The sequence below is a fragment of the Dysidea avara genome, chromosome 3 (assembly GCF_963678975.1).
Source record: "Dysidea avara chromosome 3, odDysAvar1.4, whole genome shotgun sequence".
Classification (NCBI taxonomy): Eukaryota; Metazoa; Porifera; class Demospongiae; order Dictyoceratida; family Dysideidae; genus Dysidea; species Dysidea avara.
The window spans coordinates 44,214,917-44,240,423 of NC_089274.1; the positions used below are offsets into that span (position 1 = coordinate 44,214,917).

At 38.1% G+C, this 25,507-nt stretch overlaps 1 protein-coding gene across 1 annotated transcript in view; it reads left to right on the forward strand.

Moving 5' to 3' along the window:
- The first annotated feature begins 39 nt into the window (after positions 1–39).
- The window catches only part of LOC136251172 (uncharacterized), a 39,010-nt gene continuing 13,542 nt past the window's right edge, over positions 40–25,507 (forward strand). The window contains exons 1-3 of the mRNA XM_066043565.1: positions 40–201; positions 8,111–8,320; positions 15,099–15,308. Coding sequence (XP_065899637.1) covers positions 127–201; positions 8,111–8,320; positions 15,099–15,308 — 495 coding nt within the window. The 5' untranslated portion in view covers positions 40–126. The remainder of the gene's footprint in view (positions 202–8,110; positions 8,321–15,098; positions 15,309–25,507) is intronic.

Genomic DNA, 25,507 nt, shown 5'->3' on the forward strand with positions numbered 1-25,507 from the left:
TCGGCGCGCAAGAACTATCAGAACCTGCACAAACAAGTTATTCTGCACGTGAACGAGATCGCACGTGCAAGAAAGTCCAAATCAATAATTGGACCGTAGCCGCAAAGTTACAAAGACTGAAAGAAAATGACACCGCCAGCAAATGATGTGTTCCGTCGTTGCTGCTATAGCCCTATCCCTTTCTTTTGCGCAATAGCTATGGTGAGTGCGTGTTTTATATAGCTATGGGTGGACCTGCACGCCTGCATGTCATGATTTCCGGGTTGACAAAAATGGCGATTGAGAAAATCGTCAACTGTAAACTAGGTATTCAAATTAAGAAGTAGACTACTTTTGTTAAAATCAATTTGGATGGAGTAGTAATCACTGCCAAAAATCCAAATGTTGTACCATTGGTCATTGCAAACTGTGCCCCGCCCCCGACCCGCCCCTTTGACACTGAACAAACTGAAGAAGCATAGATCTTAGAAACTACTAATTAATAAGCGTCCCAAAGAATATTTATGGCTCGGGATTGCTGTGAGCGGCTCCTCTCCCCAGACTGATTTTTCTTTGTTATTACTGTACATTCCCATGCATGCATATTTATTTTTGTATTCCTTTATTTGCCATGTTCAGCGCTTGTCCACACAGCTAAGTGTCAATCACTAAACTGTTTTAGTGGTCGCATGTGCCCGAAGACTAGTTTATGTAGTTTGTCTCATTATTTCAATAGAAATGATGGTTTTCCTGTGTTGAAGCAAGCAATTCCTAGAACACAATGAGAAGACTCAGTAGGGAAATTTAGGAATTCAAGAATGTGAATACTTAAGTATTGATTCCACAAGGCAAATTCAGCAGTTGGAAATAGAACATAATCATTTGTAAAACAACCATCTTTTACAGAAATTCCGGCTAAGATTACAATCAGTTATACTAACAAACAGAACCTTTAATATTGTTTCTAAGTTGCTATCAGAATGTTTCTTAAGCCATACCTATTTGAATAGTTGTTACTTGGACCCGACCGACCCAATTTTGCACAGATTTTAATTAAGAAAAGAAAAAAATTAGATCACGTGGGACCTTAAAAATTGCTGCAAAAGATCGAGACACTCTAATAGAACAGTAAGCTGGAACAATTTTGATCTCAATACAATGCTAGCTATCTGTAAACGTAAAACCAGCATGTTCCTCACCCCCTAATGAAGAAAATCTATGATAGCATCAGTGCAGTGCTCATTGAACTCTAGCTATGTGCATCCGTTTTTAATAGTTATGTATTAGAAGGGATTGATAGCTCTGCATACAGCTTTAATATGACCTACTGATCATGGCTTGTAACCAGCATGTGCATATCTAAAAATAATAATATTATAGTTAGCTAAGAGTTTTTTTTTGTTTTTTTTTGCCTACCGACTGACTCATTTTGTTGTAAAATAAATCCAAGCAACAAATTTTCTAATAGGTATGGCCTTAACCACTATGTGTCTATTGGGCCAGCTGCAGCAAATTTTAGTTTTAGCTAGCATAGCTTAGCTATACACAAACTGTATGCTATTGTGTTCCATTACTATTAGTGTGATACCACTAAGGGTTTTGCTAATGTAAATAATAGCTCCCATGACTAAGTTACAGACCAAATGAGACTGTTTTGTAGTATGGTGTGCGTGCGTGTGCGTGCGTGCGTGCATGTGCGTGCATGTGTGTGTGTGTGTGTGTGTGTGTGTGTGTGTGTGTGTGTGTGTGTGTGTGTGTGTGTGTGTGTGTGTGTGTGTGTGTGTGTGTGTGTGTGTGTGTGTGTGTGTGTGTGTGTGTGTGTGGCATAGCCAAGTGACTAGAACATTGGCCTGGTAATTGAAAGGTTCCAGGGTAATTTGATGCTCAGTTATGCAAAACTGATGTTGTTGTTTCCTTGAGCAAAAAAACTTACTCACATTGCTCCAGTCTACCCAGCTGGGGACTTGGTGGCCTGGGGAAGCAACCCACCCAGCTGTAACATCAATGGGTAGCTGGTGTAAATTAGGGAAGCAAATGCCAAGTGTCCATGTCTCACGCATGCAGTGGGGTGAAGGTCCAGGTGGGACTTTGGATGATGGTTATTACTGAGAAGTATAGATCAATGCTACTGTCTTTGTGGTATAATTAACTAATGCCTTGGTGGCTAGTTTAAGTGCATGGTGTATCATTGAGCCCAGCCATTGTACTGTTTCCTATTCAGAGTGTAAGTGTTACAGATAATAACAGTAATAATGATAGTCTTCATTAGCTTTATGTATATATAGAAAAAATTTAGTTGGGACTTTCTGTGGTAACAGTGTATTGTGATGTAATATTATACCTTTGTGTGACCAAAAGATGGTGCTTAGCTGTGGTACAACCATTTGTATGCTGGGAGATTTGTAGCACTGGTGGCAGCGGCAAGCAGCCTTTCTCTGCCTATGCACCATAGCTGCACTTCAACTGCTCAATAAACACAGAAGTAACAACAACTGGTATTTAAAAATTGTTAATTTAGAAATGAAGTAGAGATCTATGAAATAAAAAGTAGTGAAACAAGAGATGAATGATGGTATTACAGCATAGCTCGGTGGGAAGTCCCTACTTTAGCATTGAACAAAATAATTGTTGTAGCAAATAGGGACTTTCCCATCGAGCTATGCTGTAATACCATCATTCATCTCTTGTTTCACTACTTTTATTTCATAAATCCCTACTTCATTTCTATTTTAAAAATACTAGTTTTTTTTTGTTGTAGCACAGCTAGCTAACAGTGTAACTTGTGTTTGTTCTATTAGAATATCATACATGACTGTTGTGTTAGAGTATCTTGAGCTGCCAAAGGCCGGTATGCAGCTAGCTAGACCAATAAGGGGTGAGGTAAGCTTGTTTACTGCTAAGTACATAGCTAGATTGTTAAGAGGTGTGGTCTCCATACTGTATCACTAGGACATGATAAAATGTGGGAAAACAGACTAGTAAATGGACTGGCTCAAAGCCTAAAATGTGGATTTACCAATATAGCTCATAGCATAGCATCCTATAAACAAAACTATGCATAACAAAGGTCTTACAAAAGCTATTAACCATAATTTTAAAGTTTGTTTGAGCCAACAACAAGCTCTGTGCTTAAACTAGATTTAATAAACTCAGGTGACAGCAGTCACAGGTGAAATTGTCACTGTCAGTGCTGTAAACATGATTGAATTATAATTAACACAGTGCAAATTTATTGTTGCAGTCAGCCTTACCAGCTGATGAAGTACAACCATGGTGTGACTTCGAAACCTACCCATCACCTGTTATACTGAGAAGCAGCCGCAAAATTTATTGCAGCAATTAACCTGAACACTAATCTATTAGTAACAGTGTCTCTTCAACAAGTCATCTTAGCTTGTTTACAGCATTATAAAATCAAGCTATGAAGAATGCACTTTTAATTCAGCACAAAAGGAATGAAGTTTGACAGCAGTTTTAAGCGTAGTACTTATAATATCGGTTTATAGATGATGTTCAGAGGTTCACTTACTGTCACTACAGCATCTGATATTGTTTTGGAGTGGGTAGCTGTGATACATAGATGTTAGGGATAAGTTTTTCCCAGTCCGTTTACGAGTCTGTTTTCCCAGTCCATTCTGCATTTTAGTCATGTCCCTATCACTATTAATCCACATAGATTTTATTTGATGGGTGTGGTCTCAAACCTATCATGAACGGGATCCCACTTGCGGATGCAGACATCTAGCTAGTGTACCTCTTACAGTAGTGCAAGGACTGAAGTGCTTCTGAAATCCAGCTCTGAAATAATTCTGTGGCGTCTAAATATGCTACTGAAAGAAAGTGCTGGTATGGAAATTAATGCCTTGATATGTTTTGTTGGATGAAGAAGAAATGAGATAAGTTGCCTGATTTGATTGAAGATAAAAGAAAAGACAAGGCACAGTGGGCCTACACTTGTTAGAACCCCAAAAGGCACATTCCACTGGTGAGTTTGTTATTGTGGTGTAAAATGGTGGCCGACCATGCGCTGCTTCGTTTGGTCTCTAGCTTTGCGACTGTAGTCAGGCAGTCAGGCAGTGAGAGTAAAATGCCAATTGATGCTGGGGGTGGTGACAAGGGCAGTCCAGGAAAAAATTCAAGTTAAAACAATCTATTTCCAGCCACTTGCATTTTGTTATATTATAATGCTGTATCATACAGTATGATAGTGCTGTATAGTAGGAACCACAAAGGTGTGGGCATGGCCCACGAAAAGACATCACCCAAAAACCAGCCTCAGTTTTCTCTGATGACAATGAGGCAATATTGGTTAGGTAAAACTAAGACCAAACAAGCCTTCAGATCGCCCTGAAATACTTTCAACAAATTACTATGGAATTTAAAAAAAATTATTAAATGGATATTTCTACTGACTAACTGCCTGACTGACTGACTGATGCCTTCAGACAAGCGTAACTCAATAACAGCTAAAGCTACTGGCTTGATTTTTTCACTGTTTGACATCGCTTCAGCCTGAGAGGTACCTTTTGGCATACCACAGAACATACAGTGCATTCTTCATGGACTTACTAGTGTCCTCCTTTGTGTCCCATTCATCTCTGCTGATAGCAAAAAGTGTCGATTTGGCAGTAGCACATGATGGCTTCCCTTTGTAACAGAAGTCGTCCGTATTTTTCGTAGTGGCTACTTTGATTGCAGAGGTGCTTTTCAAACAGTAGTTATTGATTTGTAATACTGTGTAACGGGTTGAACATAGATGACAACGAAGTATAATGGATACTTCACTTTTTAGACAATAATTGATAGCTGGAGTGTACAGTGCCATTTCTTTCTTTGATGGGTATGCATGGGTTCACCAGTCACAATAATTTTATTTACAAAAAAATTAACACACAAGTACACAAAAAGTTTGGAATTTTCAGCTAGAGTAGGGACCATAACACATTTGATAAAAAGAACTGGAGTAGTGCACGATAGTAAAACAATCAGAAATGTTATAAAATGTCATATCCCTACTGTGCTTTTCCATTATGGTATCTTTAGCACAGCCGGTAGGGATATAACACTTCTTATTACTTTACTGTGATTTAATATTGTTCAGTACTCCAGCTTGTTTCAGTTACTTGTTATTTATTATATAGACTAGTACTATTCCATCAGTAGTAGTAGACGTGATTTTCATTCCGTAAGATGTCTCTAGGATGATATTCAATAGTGGAATTTTGGGCGGTATGCGAAATTTTTAAGATGATCCCTACTTTGATGTTGAAAGAAGTCATAACAGTTCTTTACAACTACATGACTGTATGATAACATGAAATGAGCATAGCAAGCATGTGCATACTTCAGTCTTGTGACAAAATGCTCCAGCCCATATTACAGAGGTTCTAATAGTTTTTGCACAACAACAATAACAAGCGAAATCACATGCACAAAATTTTGACCAATCAAATCGATTCGAGAATTTCAAACTATACTTACTGCACGTGACTTCTGCTTTAAACTATTAGAACCTCTGTATACTCATAGATAGTATATAAAAACCAGGTTTTTATATACTATCTATGGTATATTATAGGAGGACCTAGGCTCAGGTGAGAATGAATCAACTATAGTTGTGAGATGCATTTGATATGCTTAATAGATGTCATTAATGTACCTGTATATACTAGTTAAAGCACCGCCGCGAGTGCAATATGGAAAAAATAGCATGAGGGCGTGGGCGAGAGACTAATACAGCACGAGGCGAAGCCGAGTGCTGTATTAGGTTCGAGACCATGCCCGAGTGCTATTTTTTCCATATTGCACGAGCAGTGGCGGTGCTTTAACTGGTTTATTGTACTAAAGTAGTGGCTGCGAAGAGTGGGGGTGACGCCACAGTGGCGGATCCAGGGGGGTTTCATTGGTTTCCACGGAAACCCCCTTTGAAAAATGATTGCGTAACAATTAAATGTTTTAATTATCGCGGCGTGCGTCTCGATCGAGATACTGTAATTAGAGCAGTCACAGTAGCTACTAAAGTAGTGTGTAGGAAGTTTTTAATATATTTTATGTACTATTACTAGGCTGTGACCTTTTTTTTTTTTTTTTTTTTTTTTTTTTTTTTTTTTGGTCTCACCTTACCAAACCAGACGATGTAGTGCAAACGTTTGCGTATCTCATGTCAATATATATCTCCACCTTCTAAACTGGAAACCCCCTTTATAAATTCCTAGATCCGCCACTGCGCCAAGTAGCAGGAGATGAGTGCCTATCCGCGTAAGTTCGAGACCGTGTGTATTCAGTGTGTATTTAGTTATTTATTCATACTCTTTCATACTGCACCAGCGTCAGAGCACCAGCATGATAAGGCCACTCCAAATAAATTCTCTGTTTCCCGTCCACCGCCCGCATCTAGTTACTGCTAGCTCTAAATATTCCATTATTCCGTATTCTTCCATTATTTCCCGGTTATTCTTGCATACTGATATGCTCAGTAAAAGCTATCTTGAAACAGCGTCAGCTCACGTGTCAGCAGTGCTATCAAGTCACCACAAACTTCACGTTTATGCTATTTTTGCAACTTACAAAGGAAGGAACAAGCTTAAGCATGTTTTAATGCAGCCTTTTTGGCTGTGCCAGGCTTGAAAAGCTAGCCATGAAATAATGGAAATGAACCGCCCGCCCGCATGCAAATATGCCTGAGTCCAGGACAGGAAACAGAGAATTTATTTGGAGTGGCCTAAAGTTAGCTAGCTACGTAGCTTTAATTGATTTGAGCTGCCGAGAGCGACAGTTAAGTAGCGAACTGCGGTTGAGGCCTGCATGGCTTAATGCCCATGAGTAAGTCTATGACTTTGTTATAGAGAGGCTTGCTATCGTGTTTAGCGGGTGAGAGTGCATTTATAGAAGCCATGGTGTGGCGCTGGGAACGATACCACGAAGGCAACTGGAGCGAATTAACTTATCGTGTTCCACCTAGCTTTACAACGTGGACAGGAGTCATTTTGTAGTGTTGATAACGCCATGTGCTCTGTTCCTTCGCTAACTGCATTCGCTAAGAACGGCTTTCAGGGTAATTCGCCCACTTGTGTTTAGGTCATGGCATTGTTCTATGTGTTTATGATACGTCATAATTGTTGAATGGCTTCACAACAGTGCAGTGGTTTGGTGAAAAGAATGCGATAATGTGTCTGGCATTGGTCATGCTTTGGTCAACTTGTTTACTGTTTCAACAGTGCTGAATGGGTAGTTGGAAAAGGCGGGTACGGTCGGACACGGACGCGGACACGGACGCGGACACGGACACAGACATTTTCAAAAAAGAATTTTACATTTATATAACAGTTATTTTTCATACCTAACGCTGTTTTTACAGCAGTCTTCGCCTCCAGACCCAGGCGTCGATCTTTTCATAGCGCTTATCCATTTATAAGCGCACGTGCGAAGGATAGACTAGCACTCTAAAGACCATTATAGTGTTGTATACGTGCTCTAGAAATCTAATTCAGAGTCACAGAGATTAATCTAGCATGTCCCAACTTAATCTCGTAGGCCAGGTCCTTGAAATCCTCAACACTCGGTATAAGCGCCTGCGCCTTATACTAAAAGGCGTAAGATTGTGGATTTGGCCTGCTAAGCTAAGTTGCATGGGGAATACAAGCTAATCTCTACAACTATATAACTCTGTATTAGACTTTAGAACATGTGTACAACACCATTATGGTCTTTGGCATGCTGTGGAGTGCTGGTCTAGTCCTTCGCACGTGCGCTTATAAATGGATAAGCGCTATGAAAGGATCGACGCCTGGGTCTCGAAGCGAAGACTGCTGTAAAAACAGCATTAGGTATGAAAAATAACTGTTACATAAATGTAAAAGTGCTTTTTGAAAATGTCCGCGTCCGTGTCCGTGTCCGTGTCCGCGTCCGACCGTATCCGCCTTTTCCAACTACCCGTGCTGAATTGGGATCAAAGGGAACAGCACAGTTGAAATAAACACAGCACCCTGCCAGCTTTGAAGTGTGCAGCCAGGTGTACAATATGGAAATAAAAGTTCACTTTGATCTTTTCACCCAAAGTACAATAAATTACAGTATATTATAATACATCTGACCATTTAGCTATGTGTAATTATCCTCACCATCTTATTAGATTCTTGGAATCATTTCGATCCTTGTCATCCAAGTGATTGGCTATTATTCCGCATACAGTGAGGTAACACCTGTTGGATTATGTGTATCATATTGGCCTTCACTACGACGTACATGCATACTGGACATGACTGGGTCTGTCATGGCTGTGATAGTTGCATTTTTAATACTGATGTTTGAACTTGCATCAGCTTATATCAACAGGAGAGATGTAAGTAATGCTCATTGATTGTGAGAATAATGTTGTTGGTATGTATACGTGTATGACCCAGTTAGGCCATACCTATTTGAAAAGTTGTTGCTTGGATATTATTTTACAACAAAATGGTCGGTCGGTAGACAGAAAAAACACAGCTAGTTATGTTCAGAAATGTATATCTTTCAAAAGAATAATGTAAGTCAGCTACTGCACTGTCTGCAGACATGTCAAATACTTTCTAGTTACAAGCTAAGTACCTAAATGTAGTTGGTATCTATATAGCGTCATGGACAACACTGAAGTATATGGCTATATGTTAGCCAAGACTATGCACTGGTTTTAAGGGAATTATGCCCATGTAGATAATGTTGCTTTTCAAGACTTTACATACTGACTGTTCTATTAGAGTATTTACAAATTAAATTCTAGGTGTCACATAATCTTAATTTTTTCTTTTCTTAATTAAAATCCTTGTAAAATTGGATCAGTCAGGTCCAAGCAACAACTTTTCAAATAGGTATGGCCTTACCATACATGAACTGTTGCTAGATTGAATGTATCATCACTTGTATAGCTACTGGTATGGAAACTTACTGATATTCCAATATGCACCACTTACTCAATTGAAGGTTTAATGTGAAATGTCAACTTACAAATGCTTCACGAATGTAACACATTATGTATTGGTATTACTATTGACAAAGTAGCAAGTTATATACTACTTTGACACCTCAGATCAAAAGAAACCACAAGGCTATATTTCATGTATTGCCCTGACCACTAGGTGCATGATATCATGATATAGCCCTGACCACAACTGCCTTTGATACTGAGGCAGTTACAAAGCATCAGTTCTCTTTGATGCATTATATTGAACTGCTTAAAGTTTGCATTGTGGGTTTGAATTTTGCAGGTTGGTTTAGTTAGGCTAAGCATTCTCTTGAAGGAAAAATAATTGAATGAGGCAGCATTACATAGTTCAGTTACTAAGCATCACTGAATAAACATTTTTGTAATGTTGGGATGGTTTTTTAAAATTTTTTAATTATTTTTTTTTACACAGCACATTTCAACCATATATTATGACAAGATTGCTGAGACATTCTCAACCTATATCCTAAGTAATTATTTTAGCACCTTAGGTTACTTTAGGCACCACAAAAAGGTTATTTGGTTAGAAATGGTATCACTATAACCAGCGAAACCTACAATCATTTCCTTTTGTGCCCACAATTTAAACCCACTATCGATGTTTGCAAACCTAGCATGTTGTGAATGCAGGTTTGTCTTTTCCTTCACCTATTAGGTGAGCAGACCTGGTATAATATATTACTTACAAGTTTAAGGAAAAATTAGGAATTTTAAGTAATAGAAAAAAGTAGGGAAACAAGGGAGGTTGCCTACACCTGCAGATATACTAGTGAAAATTTAATCCCTAATCCAGTCTATACCCAAGACCAAGACTGAATTAGGGATTAAATGTTCACTAGTATATCTGCAAGTGAAGGCGCGCGACCTCCCTTGTTTCCCTACTTTTTTTTTCTATCCTGTTACACAGTGTTACAAATGAAGAACAGTGTTAGAATTGTCTGCAATCAATCCAGTCACCACAGAAAATATGGACGATTCCCGTTTACAAATGTACTGCAGGGAAGCCATGCATCATGCTACCACGAATCAACGCTTTGGGCTGTCAGCAAAAAGGGACACAAAGGAGAACAAAGGAAAGTCCATGATGCATCCATTGCAGCGTTGTAAGTGGGTCAGTACTGTTGACCAGTTTGACCCACTGACCCAGATATTAATCTGGATAGGACCCGGATCTGACCCGCGTATGACCCGGTTTAATTAAAATAGAGGCGTACCCCAAGAGCTAGATTAAAAGTCCACAAGTTCCACTAGTTAGCCCTGCATTTTTTTACACTATAGAAAGGATTGTCTTCAAGAAGTGAGTAGCTATGTATTATCAAGTGGGTGTGGCTCTACGTAAGTTTACATGCAGCTACAGAATTTCCAGAAGTTAGTTACTACATTTCAAGTAGCAACACGGATCTGGTGATGCCACACATGCCCACAGAGCACAGCTGATACAATTTCAATAAGTGGGCATGGCTCTACATACCCCACACAGACAGCAAAGCATATCAGGCTCATAGCCAGGGAGGGTTCGGGGGGTTCTGAAGAACCGCCCTCTTGGAAAAAAGGTCCACAATTTTAGTATACAAGTCCAAATTCTCAGGAGGAAAAGTCCATTAGCTACAGTTTACTACATACCACGAATAAGAAGCTAAATTAAGTGCTCCAAGTAACTCATTCAGTGCTTGTATTAAATGCAATGTAAGATCGAGATACTCTAATAGAGCAGTCAGCCACTCTAATAGACCAATCACTCTAATAGAACAGTCGCAATTACATTTTCTTTTAGAAGCTACTTAATTTACATGTAGACTGTCTAAACCGAGCTTTCATTAGAATATAAGATTTTGGTGGACAAGCCCTCCATGCAGAGCCCACGAATAGCATCCATGCTTTAACTCCATGCAATGTGTAAATTTCATTGTTTAAGACACTCTTTGTTCTGCTCCACTGCCCCTGTTGATCATGGCAGAGTGCTCAATCTTTCCCATTCTTATTCACTGTGATAATATATTTAGACATGCATGTGCATATGGTATAATTACAGTAGCAGTAGAGATATTTTTCCAGATATCATCCATACAGCTGGTCTTCAGCTTACCTAAAAAATTGTTATTTTTATTGACTGAAATGCCACTAAATTCAACCTTTTAGTATCTATTTTCAAAACATTTCCTGGGGGGGCATGCCCCCCAGACCCCCCTAGTTTCAGCATGCTTTGCATGCTGGGTGTGCACACCGTAATATAATCTGAAACATGTTATATAAAAGGTCCACTTTTCTGCTAAAAGAACCTACCCAGATAAAAGTCTGGTTACGGCCCTGCATATTCCTGAATGATGAGTGTGGCTCCACGTAAGTTTCTTGAGTGTTTGAATTGCTTTTCCACCAATACAATTGAGCTTGTTAACTTATAGTCACATGTGATCTCATCCGGGTCAGACCCAGATATTCAGTGAAGTGGATAAGACCCAAATGACCCGGATAATCCAGATTACCTGGCCCACTTACAGCGCTGGTCCATTGTACGTACTGCGGTATGCCAAAAGGCACGTCTCAGGACGAAGCGATGTCGAACAGTGAAAAAATCAAGCCCAAAGCCTTAGCCGTTATCGAGTTACGCTTGCCTGAAGGCATCAGGTGCAGGCAGGCAGGCAGGCAGTCAGAAAATATAAATTTTGTAACAATTTATTGAAGCGTTTAGGATCATACTGAAGACACTTTTGGGCTTGGTTATACTCAACCAATACTGCCAAGGTGCCAGGATGGAGTTGTGAAGCTAGTTTTTGGGTGATTGTTTTGGTTAGGAAAACCCAAATCTCCATGATCCCAAATGCCACAAAGGGTTTGCCTGATATATATGCCCAATCCCAAGGGCCACAGGTGTAACTATTAAATATTTAATGGATATATTACATCTGGAAATTATAATGCTATTTTACCCTTACCTGCAAGACTGAAATCAGTAGATCAAATCATCCTGGTACATATACACATTCAATCCTCCTGTGATGCTTACAAGAATGATACCTGAATGAAACAGTCTACAGATCATTTGCAGATTTTAAACATAATTTTGTATTAACATATTACCCCTTCAGGGGCTTGTTAATTACTAGAAATAAATTGATGATAATAGAGTACGAATAATTCTACATACTTCTTTTTAATGTACATTGTAATTGCTCACATTTTGGCTCCAGATACCACTAGAAATGGCATTTCAGGCATGAATAAAGAGCGATAGTGTATGGGAAATGCTTTTGAGGCCACATTTCTACAACACAGTGCAATTTTGAGGCTAACTTATGCCAGAGAAATGTTCATGTGTGTCTTACTTGTGTCACTTGTAGTTTTAGGCTGGGGGCCTATCAGATGGTAAGTAGGGATTGTGGTGAAACGTTCGTGCACCGCCCAAAATTTCACTTTCAAAAATCATCCTAGAGACATTTTACACAATGAAAATCACCTTACAAACAGCATTAAATATAACAAAACACTTACTGGTGGCTGGATATAGAAATTTTAAAAATCACCGAAACTCAAATTTTAGACTGCCTCACTGCCTGACCACAGTTGCAAGGCTAGAGGCTAAATGAAGCAGTGCACTGTCACCATTTTACGACACAATAACAAACTCACCAGTGGGATGTGCCTTTTGGGGTTCCGACAAGTGTAGGCCCTCTGCACCACTTAAATCTTCTATAAGGCGTTAATTTTCCGTATCAATGCCTTCTTTCAGCAGCATATTTAGATGTTACAGAATTATTTCAGAGCTGGATTTCAAAAGCACTTCAATCCCAGCACTACTATAACAGTGGCAGATCTAGGAATTTTAAAAGTAAAGTGGGTTTCTGAAAGCTAATATAGTTGAATAAGGCATCTGATGAGATTTCTGTGGAAACTTTTGAGATTTTAGAAACTCTGAGATCATAATTTTAGGCTATTTTTAGTTAGCAATTACAATAAATCCAATGCTTTAAATATTGTTAACTATAGGGCAAATCAAGCTGTAGCTTTGATTGCTCTATTAGAGTAGTATCATTTTTAATGCAGTGGGAGATGAAAAGTGAAGAGTTGCTGAGGATTTAATAGCTATAAATGGTGTTAGCTAAGTGCAACTGCATGCATGCTACTGAAATACAGTGGTATATAGTTGTTTGCTATGACAAATTGTCAGTACAACAATTTTATGTATTTATACCGCCACTGAGCTAAATTTAAAAGGGAGTTTCTGTCAAAACCCCAGAAATATCTAGATCTGCCACTGTATAAGGGGTACACTTGCTAGATATCTACAACTTCACGATTGGGATCTGGTTCGCGATAGGTATGCGACTACGCCCACCAAATAAAGATCTAGGTAGACTAATAGCGAAAGAGTACTGAGACCCAACCTCTTAACAATCTAGTTATTTACTTAACAATAAACAAGATCACTTCACTCCTTATTGGTCTAGCTAGCTGCACACGTCTTGGCTGACTCGAGATATACTCTAATACAACAGTCACTCTAATACAAGAGTCATGTACAATAGAACAGTTACAAGTTACATTGTTCTGGTAGACATAGTTATTTTTATAAGAAAAAGAAGAGCACAACATAAAATTAGTATATTATTACATTGTTCTAAAGGAGACAGGTACCCCTCATCAACAGCAAGGTTGATGGCTGGAGGCACACAGGGATGCTTGGATCTAGAACACGATCTTCTGATACACATTACTGAACTGTGCAGCAAGGAGAACCCCAAACTACAGCGAGGCCTGCCCATAACCACAGAATATGGGGAACTCCACTTCTCACTGAGGAAATGGGCAAGATGTTTATAAGTGATGGTATCTGCCTTTTCCATACCTTCAGATGTGGAAAATACAAGTAGACTAATACAAGTTACATTGTAGCTAGCTGTAGAGGTGTACCGATATAGGTTTTTGGCATGTACAGATATTCGGTATTGATGCCACCAAAAAAAGCCGATAACCGATAGTTGATCCGATATTTGCATTATAGTTAAAAGTGTACATTTACCTACCCTACAACAACATATGCATGTATTCATTGCTGTACTCTGCCTGTGGTGGTATACAACTTGAGTTTCTATTGTGCATTTTAGACAATTAGGCACCCACAAACATTTTTATGTATACTCCCATGAAGACTTAAACGGATATTTCTGCATTACTCCGCATTCTAATGGCTTGTGAGAAAGCTGGTACAGCAAGTTTCCTTGGTTATCCTGTGACCCTTCTTTTTATTACAAGGTACTCTATAACTGCTTCATTTGTAAAGACTGTATTAAGCTTTCCAGCAACAAACACTATAATAGAATCGTGTGTATTTATATGGCTTCTCGTAGCGTAGCGCTTGTTTCAGAGTGAACAATAAGCCACTGGCACTAAAGAGCCACATGAATAATATAGAAAACCAATGCACAATCCGTTTATGTACAAACTATTGTTACTGTATAAATATCGGTAGCGATATCGGTCCTCCTGCTGTTCTGCACCGATACCAATATTGGTAAAAATTACCATTTCGGTGGCCGATATTATAGCCGATCCGATTATCGGTACACCTCTAGCTAGCTGTGCCACAACAAAAAACTAAACAAACTAGTATTTAAAAAATTATTAATTTAAAAATGAAGTAGGGATCTATGCAATAAAAAGTAGTGAAACAAGAGATGAATGATGGTGTTACAGCATAGCTCAGTGGCACATTATACTTAACTATTTTTATTTTGTTCATTGCCAAAGTAGGGACTTTTCCACCGAGCTATGTTGTAATACTATCATTCATCCCTTGTTTCACTACTTTTATTGCATAGATCCCTACTTCATTTTTAAAATTTTAATACTAGAAAGCTTGCAACGAACAAATAATAATATTACTAGTTACAGCCCTCAGAATGTTCTGCAATACTGCTTTTTTTCTGGAAGTAATTATATATGTAACTGTAGTGTGTTACATTGCACAGAAGTAATCATAGTAATGAGTAATACTGTATGTAATGAGTTACCAATGATCCCAATTCTGATTGTCAGTGGTAGAGTAACAATTACACATTGTATACAATAAAAAGCCTTGAACTTTTTGATTGTTCCAATACTGTCTTTATTGTTCATTTACTGTGTTTGTGTTCATTATCAGTGGAAACTGGCCTTCATCAGCATCAAGATGATCCTGATCTTCATTACCTTAATTGTCTTGATCATTGCAGCAGTGTATGGAGGAATGGCATATAAATATTTCTGTAGTAAGTCACATTATTGCAAGTTCTCTCATCGTGATGATTCTAATAAGGAAACTGTTGACTTCATTGTCATTATTGTTGCTGTTGGAATGTGTGCCATTTGGTGGGTAAGTTACTTTCTATAGAATATTAATGTAATTTTGGTAGAAACAAAGAGTAATCATATGTAAGGAGTACTAGTACTTGTCAACTATAATGCTTTTTTAAATGTGATTGTTTCTGAGTATATAAGGAAAAATTACACCCAAGTATAGGGATCGTAAAAACAAAAGGCAATGGAGGTCACTACACCTGCAGCTATGCTAATGGACATTTAATTCCTACTAACTTTATTCATGCAAAACCTGTATATTACTATGACGAACTAGTATAGCTGCAGCTTTAGACAATTTCCCATTGCAATGATCCCTATATAAATTAATTTATTTTTCTTACATTTGTCTGTTTACTATAATACAAGTGGTGAACAATTGCATATATCATCAAAGGAAAGAACATGCAGTGCCAGACAATAATAAATTGTCGAATTCTGCTGGGCTATAGGCATCAGTCAGTCAGGAATTCAGTTATATATACATATAAGAAATTCTTTTAAAAATTTCATAGAGGAAGTGTTTGGGTTTGATCTTAAGACATTTATGGGCTTGGCTAATCAATATTGCCAAGCCATCGTGAAGGAAAACAAAAACAGAGACTGTTTTAGGGTGATATTTTTTGGGCAAGAAATTCCATGCATACTTTCATAATGTCTATGTATATCCACACAAAAACAGCCAAGCTGTGAAAAAATGGTGTGGCCTTAAAAAGCCTGGGTGAAAAAAGTTGTGAAATCAAAGGTGGTGGCCAAGAAATGGCTGCAATGATGTTAATGCTAATAAATTTTGACAATGCACACAGCCATTACTAAAATTTTTTAGTATATACTACCATTCTTATGTGCATTTAGGCTTGTGCCAATTATGCCGGCATAATTTCGAGCATAATAGGCTAGCAAAAGCATCAAGCATTATGCCAGCATAATAGGACAATTTTCAAGAATTTTAATTAAAACATGCAATGTGCGTGCCAAAAATACCACACAGCATGAACACACTGCACATTATTACTGCATTTCATATCCAAAACCTTGCAGTGTTATTATTTTACTATTTCTTGACTGATTATTCACACTTTATGGAAATAAAATCGAGATACTCTAATAGAGCAGTCACTTACTCTAATACAGTAGTCAGGAAATGCAGATATACTCTAATAAAGCAGTCAGCTCTCGAGCATAACCTTGACTTTGAGAACATAATTTTGAGCATATTAGGCTGGATTTTTGAGCACTGCTCAAAAGCATAATAGGCAATTTTCAAAGCATAATTGGCTCAAGCCTATGTGCATTTGGGATTCTCAATTATGCTCCAAGCACCTCGGTGTGCTCCCTGCAGTTGAGTAGATCTTTCCATTGCAGTGAAAGATTAGTCAGATTACTGGTTCACCAACAATCACTGGGCTCTCTGTAGGTCCTTTTAAGTGTCTTTTCTGTAGGTAAGTTGCTTTTCTCTGTTTTCTTCTTTCCATAGAGGTGTGTGGGTGGAAGGAAGTGCCATTAAGGCTGGTTAAAAAAATAATACAACTACCATACTGTATGGTATCTATTTAACAAGTACACAGAAAAATTTGGAATTTTCATCTAGAGTAGGGACCATAGCACATTGATAAAAAGTATTGAAACAAGCTGGAGTAGTGCACGATATTAAATCACAGTAAAACAATAATTATATAAGAAGTGTTATATCCCTACTGTGCTCAAGATACCATAATGGAAATGCACAGTAGGGATATAACTTAACACTTCTTATTGTTTTACTGTGATTTAATATCGTGCACTACTCCAGCTTGTTTCAGTACTTTTTATCGATGTGCTGTGGTCTCTACCAAGAGTTACTAATAAGAGAGGAGAGTGTCAAACACCGTATAGTCCTGTAATAGATGATTGCACAGAAGTTAAACGGTTTCCTTTCCACGTAACATACAGACTAGCTAGTATATTTTCGCATTTAACCACAAAGGCTATCCCAGACACAAGGGCATGTGTTCAACTCGATGTTCAAGTTCTCCATGAAGAGCATTGCTCTGTTGTGTAAAGAAGTGTGGCTGTTAATGTTGATGATAACTCTGGGGGAGCGCATCTGAGAAATCAATAACACTGAACTGAAGGTAGAGTATCGCTTCGAATTTTCACTGCGTCACCATGTTACCTTACCTTTGAGCATTCTTCAATCGAAGGAGCACTGTTCCCTGTACATACCAGCTCAGTCTTTGGTTCAGTCTTCGAGGGTTCATCACGGTGCGGCTAAACTAATTGTGGTAAGGAAACAAGCAAACACTAGAAGCCTATACGCTACACAGAAAAGAAGCCATTTAACTTCTGCACAATCATCTATTACAGGACTATACAATGTTAGACACTCTCCTCTCTTATTATTAACTCTGGTCTCTACTCTAGTTGAAAATTCCAAATTTTTCTGTGTATTTGTTTGTTAACTTTTTTGTTGTTGTAAATTATGACTGGTGAACCCACGCATACCACATCTGAAATGGCGTCGCATGCCCCAATTATAGTCTGAAAAGTGAAGTTTCCATCACGCTTTGTTGTCAGCAATGTTCAACACATTATGCGAATCAAGAACAGTTCAAAAAGCCCCTCTGCAATCCACACATACCGAAAGAAAGAAATGGTGCCACGTACCCCAGTTATATCAATTATTGTCTGAAAAGTGAAGTATCCATTACGCTTTGTTGTTGGCTATGCTCAACCGGTTACACAGCAGTACGAATCAAAACTGTCTGAAAAGCACCTCTGCTATTAAAATAGCCACTATGAAAAATACGGATGATTTCTGTTACAAAGGGAAGCCATCATGTGCTACCGCCAATCTACACTTTTCGCTGTCAGCAAAGATGAATGGGACACAAAGGAGGACACTGGTAAGTCCATGAAGAATGCACTGTATGTATTGCAGTATGCCAAAAGGCACCTGTCAGGCTGAAGTGACATTGAACAGTGAAAAAATCAAGCCTGTAGCCTTAGCTGTTATCAAGTTACACTTGTCTGAAGGCATCAGTCTGTTACTCAGTCAGTCAGTAGAAAATTCTGTTAAATAATTTTTTTTTAAATTCCGTAGCAACTTGTTGAAAACATTTTGGGTTGATCTGAAAACTTGTTTGGTCTTAGTTTTACCTAACCAATACTGCTTCATCATCGTCAGGGAAAACTGAAGCTGGTTTTTGGGTGATGTTATCCCTTGGGCCACGCTAACTCCTTTGTGGTCCCTACTATACAGTACTATTGTACTCTATGATATTGGTATCATGTTTTCTGTATGACATTGGTATGATGTTTTCCTTCTTTCAAATAAATTTTTATGTAGATGCACAAAAGTCATGACATACAGATCATGCAGTCAGTGGTGAATATTTCTTTCAAATGATGCTTCACAGGCCTTTCTCCAAATTAGTATAGCGGCGTAGCCCCCAAAATTAGCCAAATCGTGCATTTTTCATAAAAGCATTAAACTTTCCACATAAATAGTGTTCCTCATGAGACGTATCAAACGGTACGGTCGTACTGTTTAAGTAGGAATCCAGGTGAAATTTTCGCACGCCGCCAAATTTTCCACCTTTAAAAATCATCCTAGAGATATCTTACGAGACGAAAATCACCTACCTTTATGGAATAGTACTAGTCTATATAGTACATAAAACAGCATTAAATACAACAGAACGCTTACAGGTGGCCGGATATAAATTTTTTTTTAAATTGCCAAAACTCGAATTTTAGACGCACTGCCTCACTGCCTCACTCACTGACCACAGTCGCAAGCCTAGAGCCCAAACGAAGCAGCGCATGGCCACCATTTTACGCCACAATAACAAACTCACCAGTGGGATGTGCCTTTTGGGGTTCCGACGAGTGTGTGCCCTCTGTGCCTTGTCTTTCCTTTTATCTTCAATCAGGCTGCTTGTCTTCTTCATCCAACAAAACCATATCGAGGCATTAATTTTCCGTATCAACACTTTCTTTAAACAGCATAATAGACGCCACAAGATTATTTAAGACGCTTAGACTACGCTACTGTATTGAGGAATAGATTATATTCCTTACTGATATAATCTATGATGGAGGGTACTGTACGGAGGCACTGGTATTAGATAGCTTCACGATAGGTCACAAGATCACGCCCATTCTTCATTCTATGCATTATTGATCTATCGATTGAAACCACTATGACACACCCCTTTCACTAGCTGTATTTCAGTGACCACACATCTTCAATTTGGAAGGCTGACTTGACATACTCTATCTAATCCAAAACAGCCAAGCTGTAAAAAAAGTGTGCGGCCCTCAAAAAGGCTATGGTGAAAAAAGATGTGAAATCCAAGGTGGCGGCCAAGAAATGGCTATGATGGTAGGTTAATGGTAAAAATTTTAATAACGACAATTCAGGTGAATTTTGTGCCAATTGACCAAGCGGCACCAAAATTCACCTGAATTGTCGTTATTAAAATTTTTACCATTAACCTACCATCATAGCCATTTCTTGGCTGCCACCTTGGATTTCACATCTTTTTTCACCATAGCCTTTTTAAGGGCCACACACTTTTTTTACAGCTTGGCTGTTTTGGATTAGATTTCATTTCTTTTTGTATACCCCAAAGCTGGCCTATGGCTGGCTTTGGGACTTTTTAACCTATCTTTTTTTCTTTACCACAGGAAGAAGAAAAGATGAAGTAGACGTACTTTAAATATTTTATCAGTAAATGTACAAATTATTATATATATAATACATAATTATATTGATTACAGAAATCTCCATGATGGTTTCTTTGTAACTGAACACTCTACAAGGTGACTTCTTCTAGATGCTCTCTCTACAGGGTGAATTGTTTATAGCTGAACTCTCTACAAGGTAGCTCCTTCTAGCTGATCTCTCTACAGGGTGATTTGTTTGTAGCTGAATTCTGTACAGGTGATTTGTTTGCAGCTGAACTCTTTACAGAATGGTTTCTTTGTAGCTGAACTCTCTACAAGGTAACTTCTTCTAACTGATCTTTCTACAGGGCAATTTGTTTGTGGCTGAATTTTCTACAGGGTGATTTCTTTGCAGCTGAACTCTCTACATGGTGGTTTCTTTGTAGCTGAACTCTCTACAAGGTAATTTCTTCTAGCTGATCTCTCTACAGGGAGATTTGTTTGTAGCTGAACTATGTACAAGGTAACTTCTTCTAGCTAATCTCTCTACAGGGTGATTTGTTTGTAGCTGAATTCTGTACAGTTGCAGCTGAGCTCTTTACAAAATGGTTTCTTTGTAGCTGAACTTTCTCAAGGTAACTTCTTCTAACTGATCTTTCTACAGGGTGAATTGTTTGTAGCTGATCTCTCTACAGGGTGACTTGTTTGTAGCTGATCTCTATTTAGGTTACTTGTTTCTAGCTGATCTCTTGAGTTCTCTTCAGGGTAACTGCTCTATTAGGATGACTGCTCTGTTAGAGTATCTCGATCTCGCACTTGCTACACCAAGTTGGATTTCGTGTTACAACTCCGTGGCTTTGATTCTGATTCTTCTACACCATTGATGAGCCTTTCTAAGATGATTACTCCATCTATACAATGATTTTCAAAGCATTACCCCAAGCGCTTTATCTGGTAGGCGTGGCAAGCAGTTTTTTTTTATTAGCTAATCTCGATTGCGTAATTGTTACACACTGTTGGTTTTTTCGTTGTATCTTCCTGGTTTTTAGCTCGATTTCTTTCAAACCACTAAAGGTTTGAGGTTCAATAGTTAACCTATTCACCCACCAATTTTCAGCTTCTTCCCATACGCGGTTTACCCTGTAGGCGTGACAACATATTGGTATTGCCTTTTGTGAATAATCGCTCATAACTCTTTGACTGTTTATAGTATTCCTGCCAAAGCTGGTACCAAGATGCGCCTTTATATCCCCCTTCTGTGTACCAAATTTCAAGGCAATCGGATATGGCGTTCGTGTTTTATAGCAGTTATTGTAAATGTGCGACAAAAGGAAGAAAAGTAAGAAGGAAAAAAAAACCGGCGAAGAAACTAAGCCAATTTTTGAAGTCGCATATCTCGGGAACGCTTGAAGCGATTTCGCTCAAATTTGGAATGTGGAGTGCTGAAGTTGGAGGGCATGTCCACAGCAAACTTCATCTTGTTTCATCAAGGAAGCACAGAACTACGGAGGTGCGAAAATTGCATTTTCTTTCTTCCTTTCAATATACTCACAGGTGTTGCGCACCGGCTTCTTGGGCCGCACGACACACTACCGTGTGTCTTGATAATCGATCAAATCAATCGAAACCACGCCCCTTTTTTGGCAGACGCACATCTTGCAGGCTGCCTCGAGATACTCTAACACAGCAGTCACCCTAATAGAACAGTCACATGTTTATAGCTAGCTGTATGCCTTAACAAAAAAACTAAACAAACTAGTACATTAAAAATTATAAATTTAAAAATAAAGTAGGGATCCAATCGATAAAATGTAGTGGAACAAGAGAAGAACAATGGTAGCTATTACAGCATAGCTCAGTGGGAAATTCCTACTTTGGCATTGAACACAAAATAATGGCTACATCATGCCAAAGTAGGGATTTCCTACCGAGCTATGCTGAAATAGCTACCATTGTCCTTCTCTTATTTCACTACTTTTTATCGTTTGGATTTTATTTTTAAATTTATAATTTTTAATATGTTTTTGATATAGTGCCATCCCACATTTGACCTTTGGTGACCTTTATGGCCATTTTGTCCAGAATTTTGATGATGTCTGTCTATGTAAAGGTCTTTTTGCTTGGTTTTTAGTTGAAGTTAATAGGTAAGAAGTTATGATTGTTTTTGTCATCTCCGAAATACCTTCCTTTGGGGTGTAAATTATCCATGGGGAGGTAAATTACGTATCTTAAAATTCATGAGTCATATAAATGATCATAACTTTGGAATAAAATCACCTATTAATTTTTTTAAAAAGTAAGTTTTTTTCATTCAAAAAGATCTTTATATTGGTACCATGTTTTAGCGAGTTAATTAATGCCTCAGGGAGATAAAGACAAAAGTATCAAATTTTGGGCACAAATGGCCATAAAAGTCACCAAAGGTCAAACCTGCAATCACTTATGGCACTATATCAAAATGATATGTCATGGGGAGTACTATATTTATATGGAAAGTTTCATGCTTTTATGAAAAAGTGCATGATTTTTGTGTTGTGCCGTTATACTACATAGGACTATTTTTCTAGTATAGTTATGAGCCAGGTAGCATGCACTGAATCAGTACAGCCATTCCTGAGATACAGCATTTCTTTGTTTAAGTGGCTTATAACTATCAGTATATATATCATGAACCACGATAGTTGGTTCATAATAGGGATCGCAGTGGAATTTTTGAAAATCCTAATAGAGCAGTCACCTAAAACCAGCCTTAGAAAGCAGACTCGAGCATAAAACAACCCTCAGAAGGCTTATTATCAAACACTGAACTCAGAAAAATTGTGATATAGCAGTAAAAATGGTCTAAACGAAATTTGGAAACATTCAAAAATTGCAAATTTTACGCGAATTGTTCATAATATTATTATTCATAATATTATTATTATTATTTTGTTTCACTCGTGTACAGCCCAAGGCTTTCATTTTTTCGCGATAAAAACTACACAGCCTTACTCACTGAGTCCTTCTGCGTGTCCACGACCCATTAATTAACCCGTACTCCACAGATCGCTAACCGGCCTCCACCTCGATAAATTTCTAAGTTCTTCTTCGCCATTGCCTGCTGTTCTGTATATGGAAGAAGCCGTAGAAGAACAAAATTACGGGATCTTGTGTGCTCAGGGATGCGTATTGTTCGACTATAGTATTTATAACGTTAATAGATGGCAGATTGAAGTTGTGCAGCACTCTTTTACCTTACAAGATCGCCATAATAGGATCTCTAGTAAGCTTCCCGTGTTCGCTACGAGAAGCCGTTCAAGCGTGCATGCAAGGCATCCGTTTATTCTCTTCCTAGCCATCACAGTGAGTGCTTTGTTTGTCCATTATAGGGGGAAGAATGGTAGCGCTGATATTATGGCTGCTTTTCACACACAGAAAAGGTTGGGTGGGGTGTTTATTACAATCCTACCATTTAAAAATATTTTGTGGTCTAACCACATATCATCAACAACACTCCCATATGGTATCCATGTCATAAACAACTAAAACCTGACAGTCTTATATGGGAGGATTATGTGCTACTGTGCTTATGTCACTGTAACTTTTCTTACTCTAGCACATTCTCCGATCAGCTAGTGACATTGACAGTTGCAAGTATTTATGAACACATGCTAACCAGACTTAAATTTGCTGACTATACCTATGGTGTTTCACTTTATGACACACTGCTGCTAGCAGGCTACACCTAGGCTTTCCAGGGCTAGAGCCCAGTCTAAGTCCTGGAAATTAGAACCCAATATGCCAGTTTAAAGTAGTCCTGCATGGGTATGACTGCCAAATCCCTGGTAATCATGTAAGACTGGCTACACCACTGGCCACTAGTATAGTGACATTGTGATTTGTACATGCAGACACCAGCATAGGAAGACTTCGGCCAAGCCTAGCCATCTCCTCCTATTTAGCTTGATTAACACCAACTCACACGGTTGCTGCTGCATGCAGCCTTGCATGTTCATACGTGCAACTCGTACATTTATACAAAGGTGTTGTAAGCGTCATCACTACAATAATAGCACTACAGCTACAATGTATAGCTATCTCTTCACTACCTATTCTGCTAGACAACTCTACACCTATAATGTACATGCTTGATGTATGTATCGTTCTTCTCTTTTTAAAAAAAAATGGACTCTACAGGAATTATAACACTAACAGTTACCATACTTATAACTTGTATCATAGAGTTTCATTCTTTTCCTTCTGTTAGAATAAACACCTGAGACATCTTGTTCTTCTTCAAGTCTCCTGTGCCGTCATCAACACTGTCTCCTGTATGATAGGTGCACAATCAGTAATTCTTCTGACAGGTAGCTAGCTCATATAGCAGTGTGTTTTCAGCAATGGCACAAAGTGTGACGATGGTGGCTGAAACACTGAGTAGACTAGGAATTAATATATCCTACCTTATTATTTTGTGCGTGTACAAATCAGAATGAAAATACAGTCTTTACCATAGATTACAAATTAATATTACATTAAGATATCTAGTTAATGAGTTAACCTTTTGAACTGAGGAATCTCTGTTAGCTTAGGCTACACTATAATGTGCCAATTAACTTATAATCCATAAATGGATTTGGAAAAAAGTACACAAACTAGACATAGTAAAAATTTAAAATTTTAAAATAAGAAATAGGGATAGCTAAAAAAAAGCCACGAAACAAGAAGGGATCGCTGGGGTGGTAATGTAAACCACAAATCCCTATTTTGACTCTTTATACTCAAATGGAGCATTTATAGATATTCAAAATAGGGATTTGTGGTTTACATTACCACTCCAGCGATCCCTTCTTGTTTCGTGGCTTTTTTTAGCGATCCCTATTTCTTATTTTAAAATTTTAAATTTTTAATATGTCTATATATATACTGTACATAATTCCATAAAAGATTTGTAAAGATGAATCCATGTACTGAATTTAATGAACATCTGACAAATAATTACAGAGTTCTAGACAATTTTATGTAAAACCACCAATTTCATGTATCTGCTACATGGTACCATTTATATGAGAGAATACCTTGATAATCAGTCTGTATAATTATGTAGATTTACCATCATAACTATAGCCTGATAAATATGATATAACTGATTTCTTTTATCAATAATATCACTGTGCCCATATTATGGGTAAAAACAAGCCCCAAAGCTTGTCTATGTCAGTTTTGTAGTTCGTTAAAAACAAAAGGCTAAGCTATCTAGTGCAGCTTTGTTAGTAAAAGTGCCCCTATAGGGATTTGTGATTTGCACATAACTCCATAATTTTTGATTCTGTGATACTATCCGCCATTTTGGATGTGTTGTGGTCTTGTAGCATGTAGTAGTGTCTTGTAGTGGTGGTTTTGTTTAGACTGCTAAATGGATTGTAAGGAGTATGGATAGGTTACTTTGTGAGCTCTCTGAGTATGCCTCAGCATTGCCAAAATTAGAGAAGGCACGCTATACAGAGAAACTTGTTGGTATTAAGTGTCATGTTGACTCTTACATTGATGAAACTTTCAGTTGTGGATCTCTACCATTGATGGGCT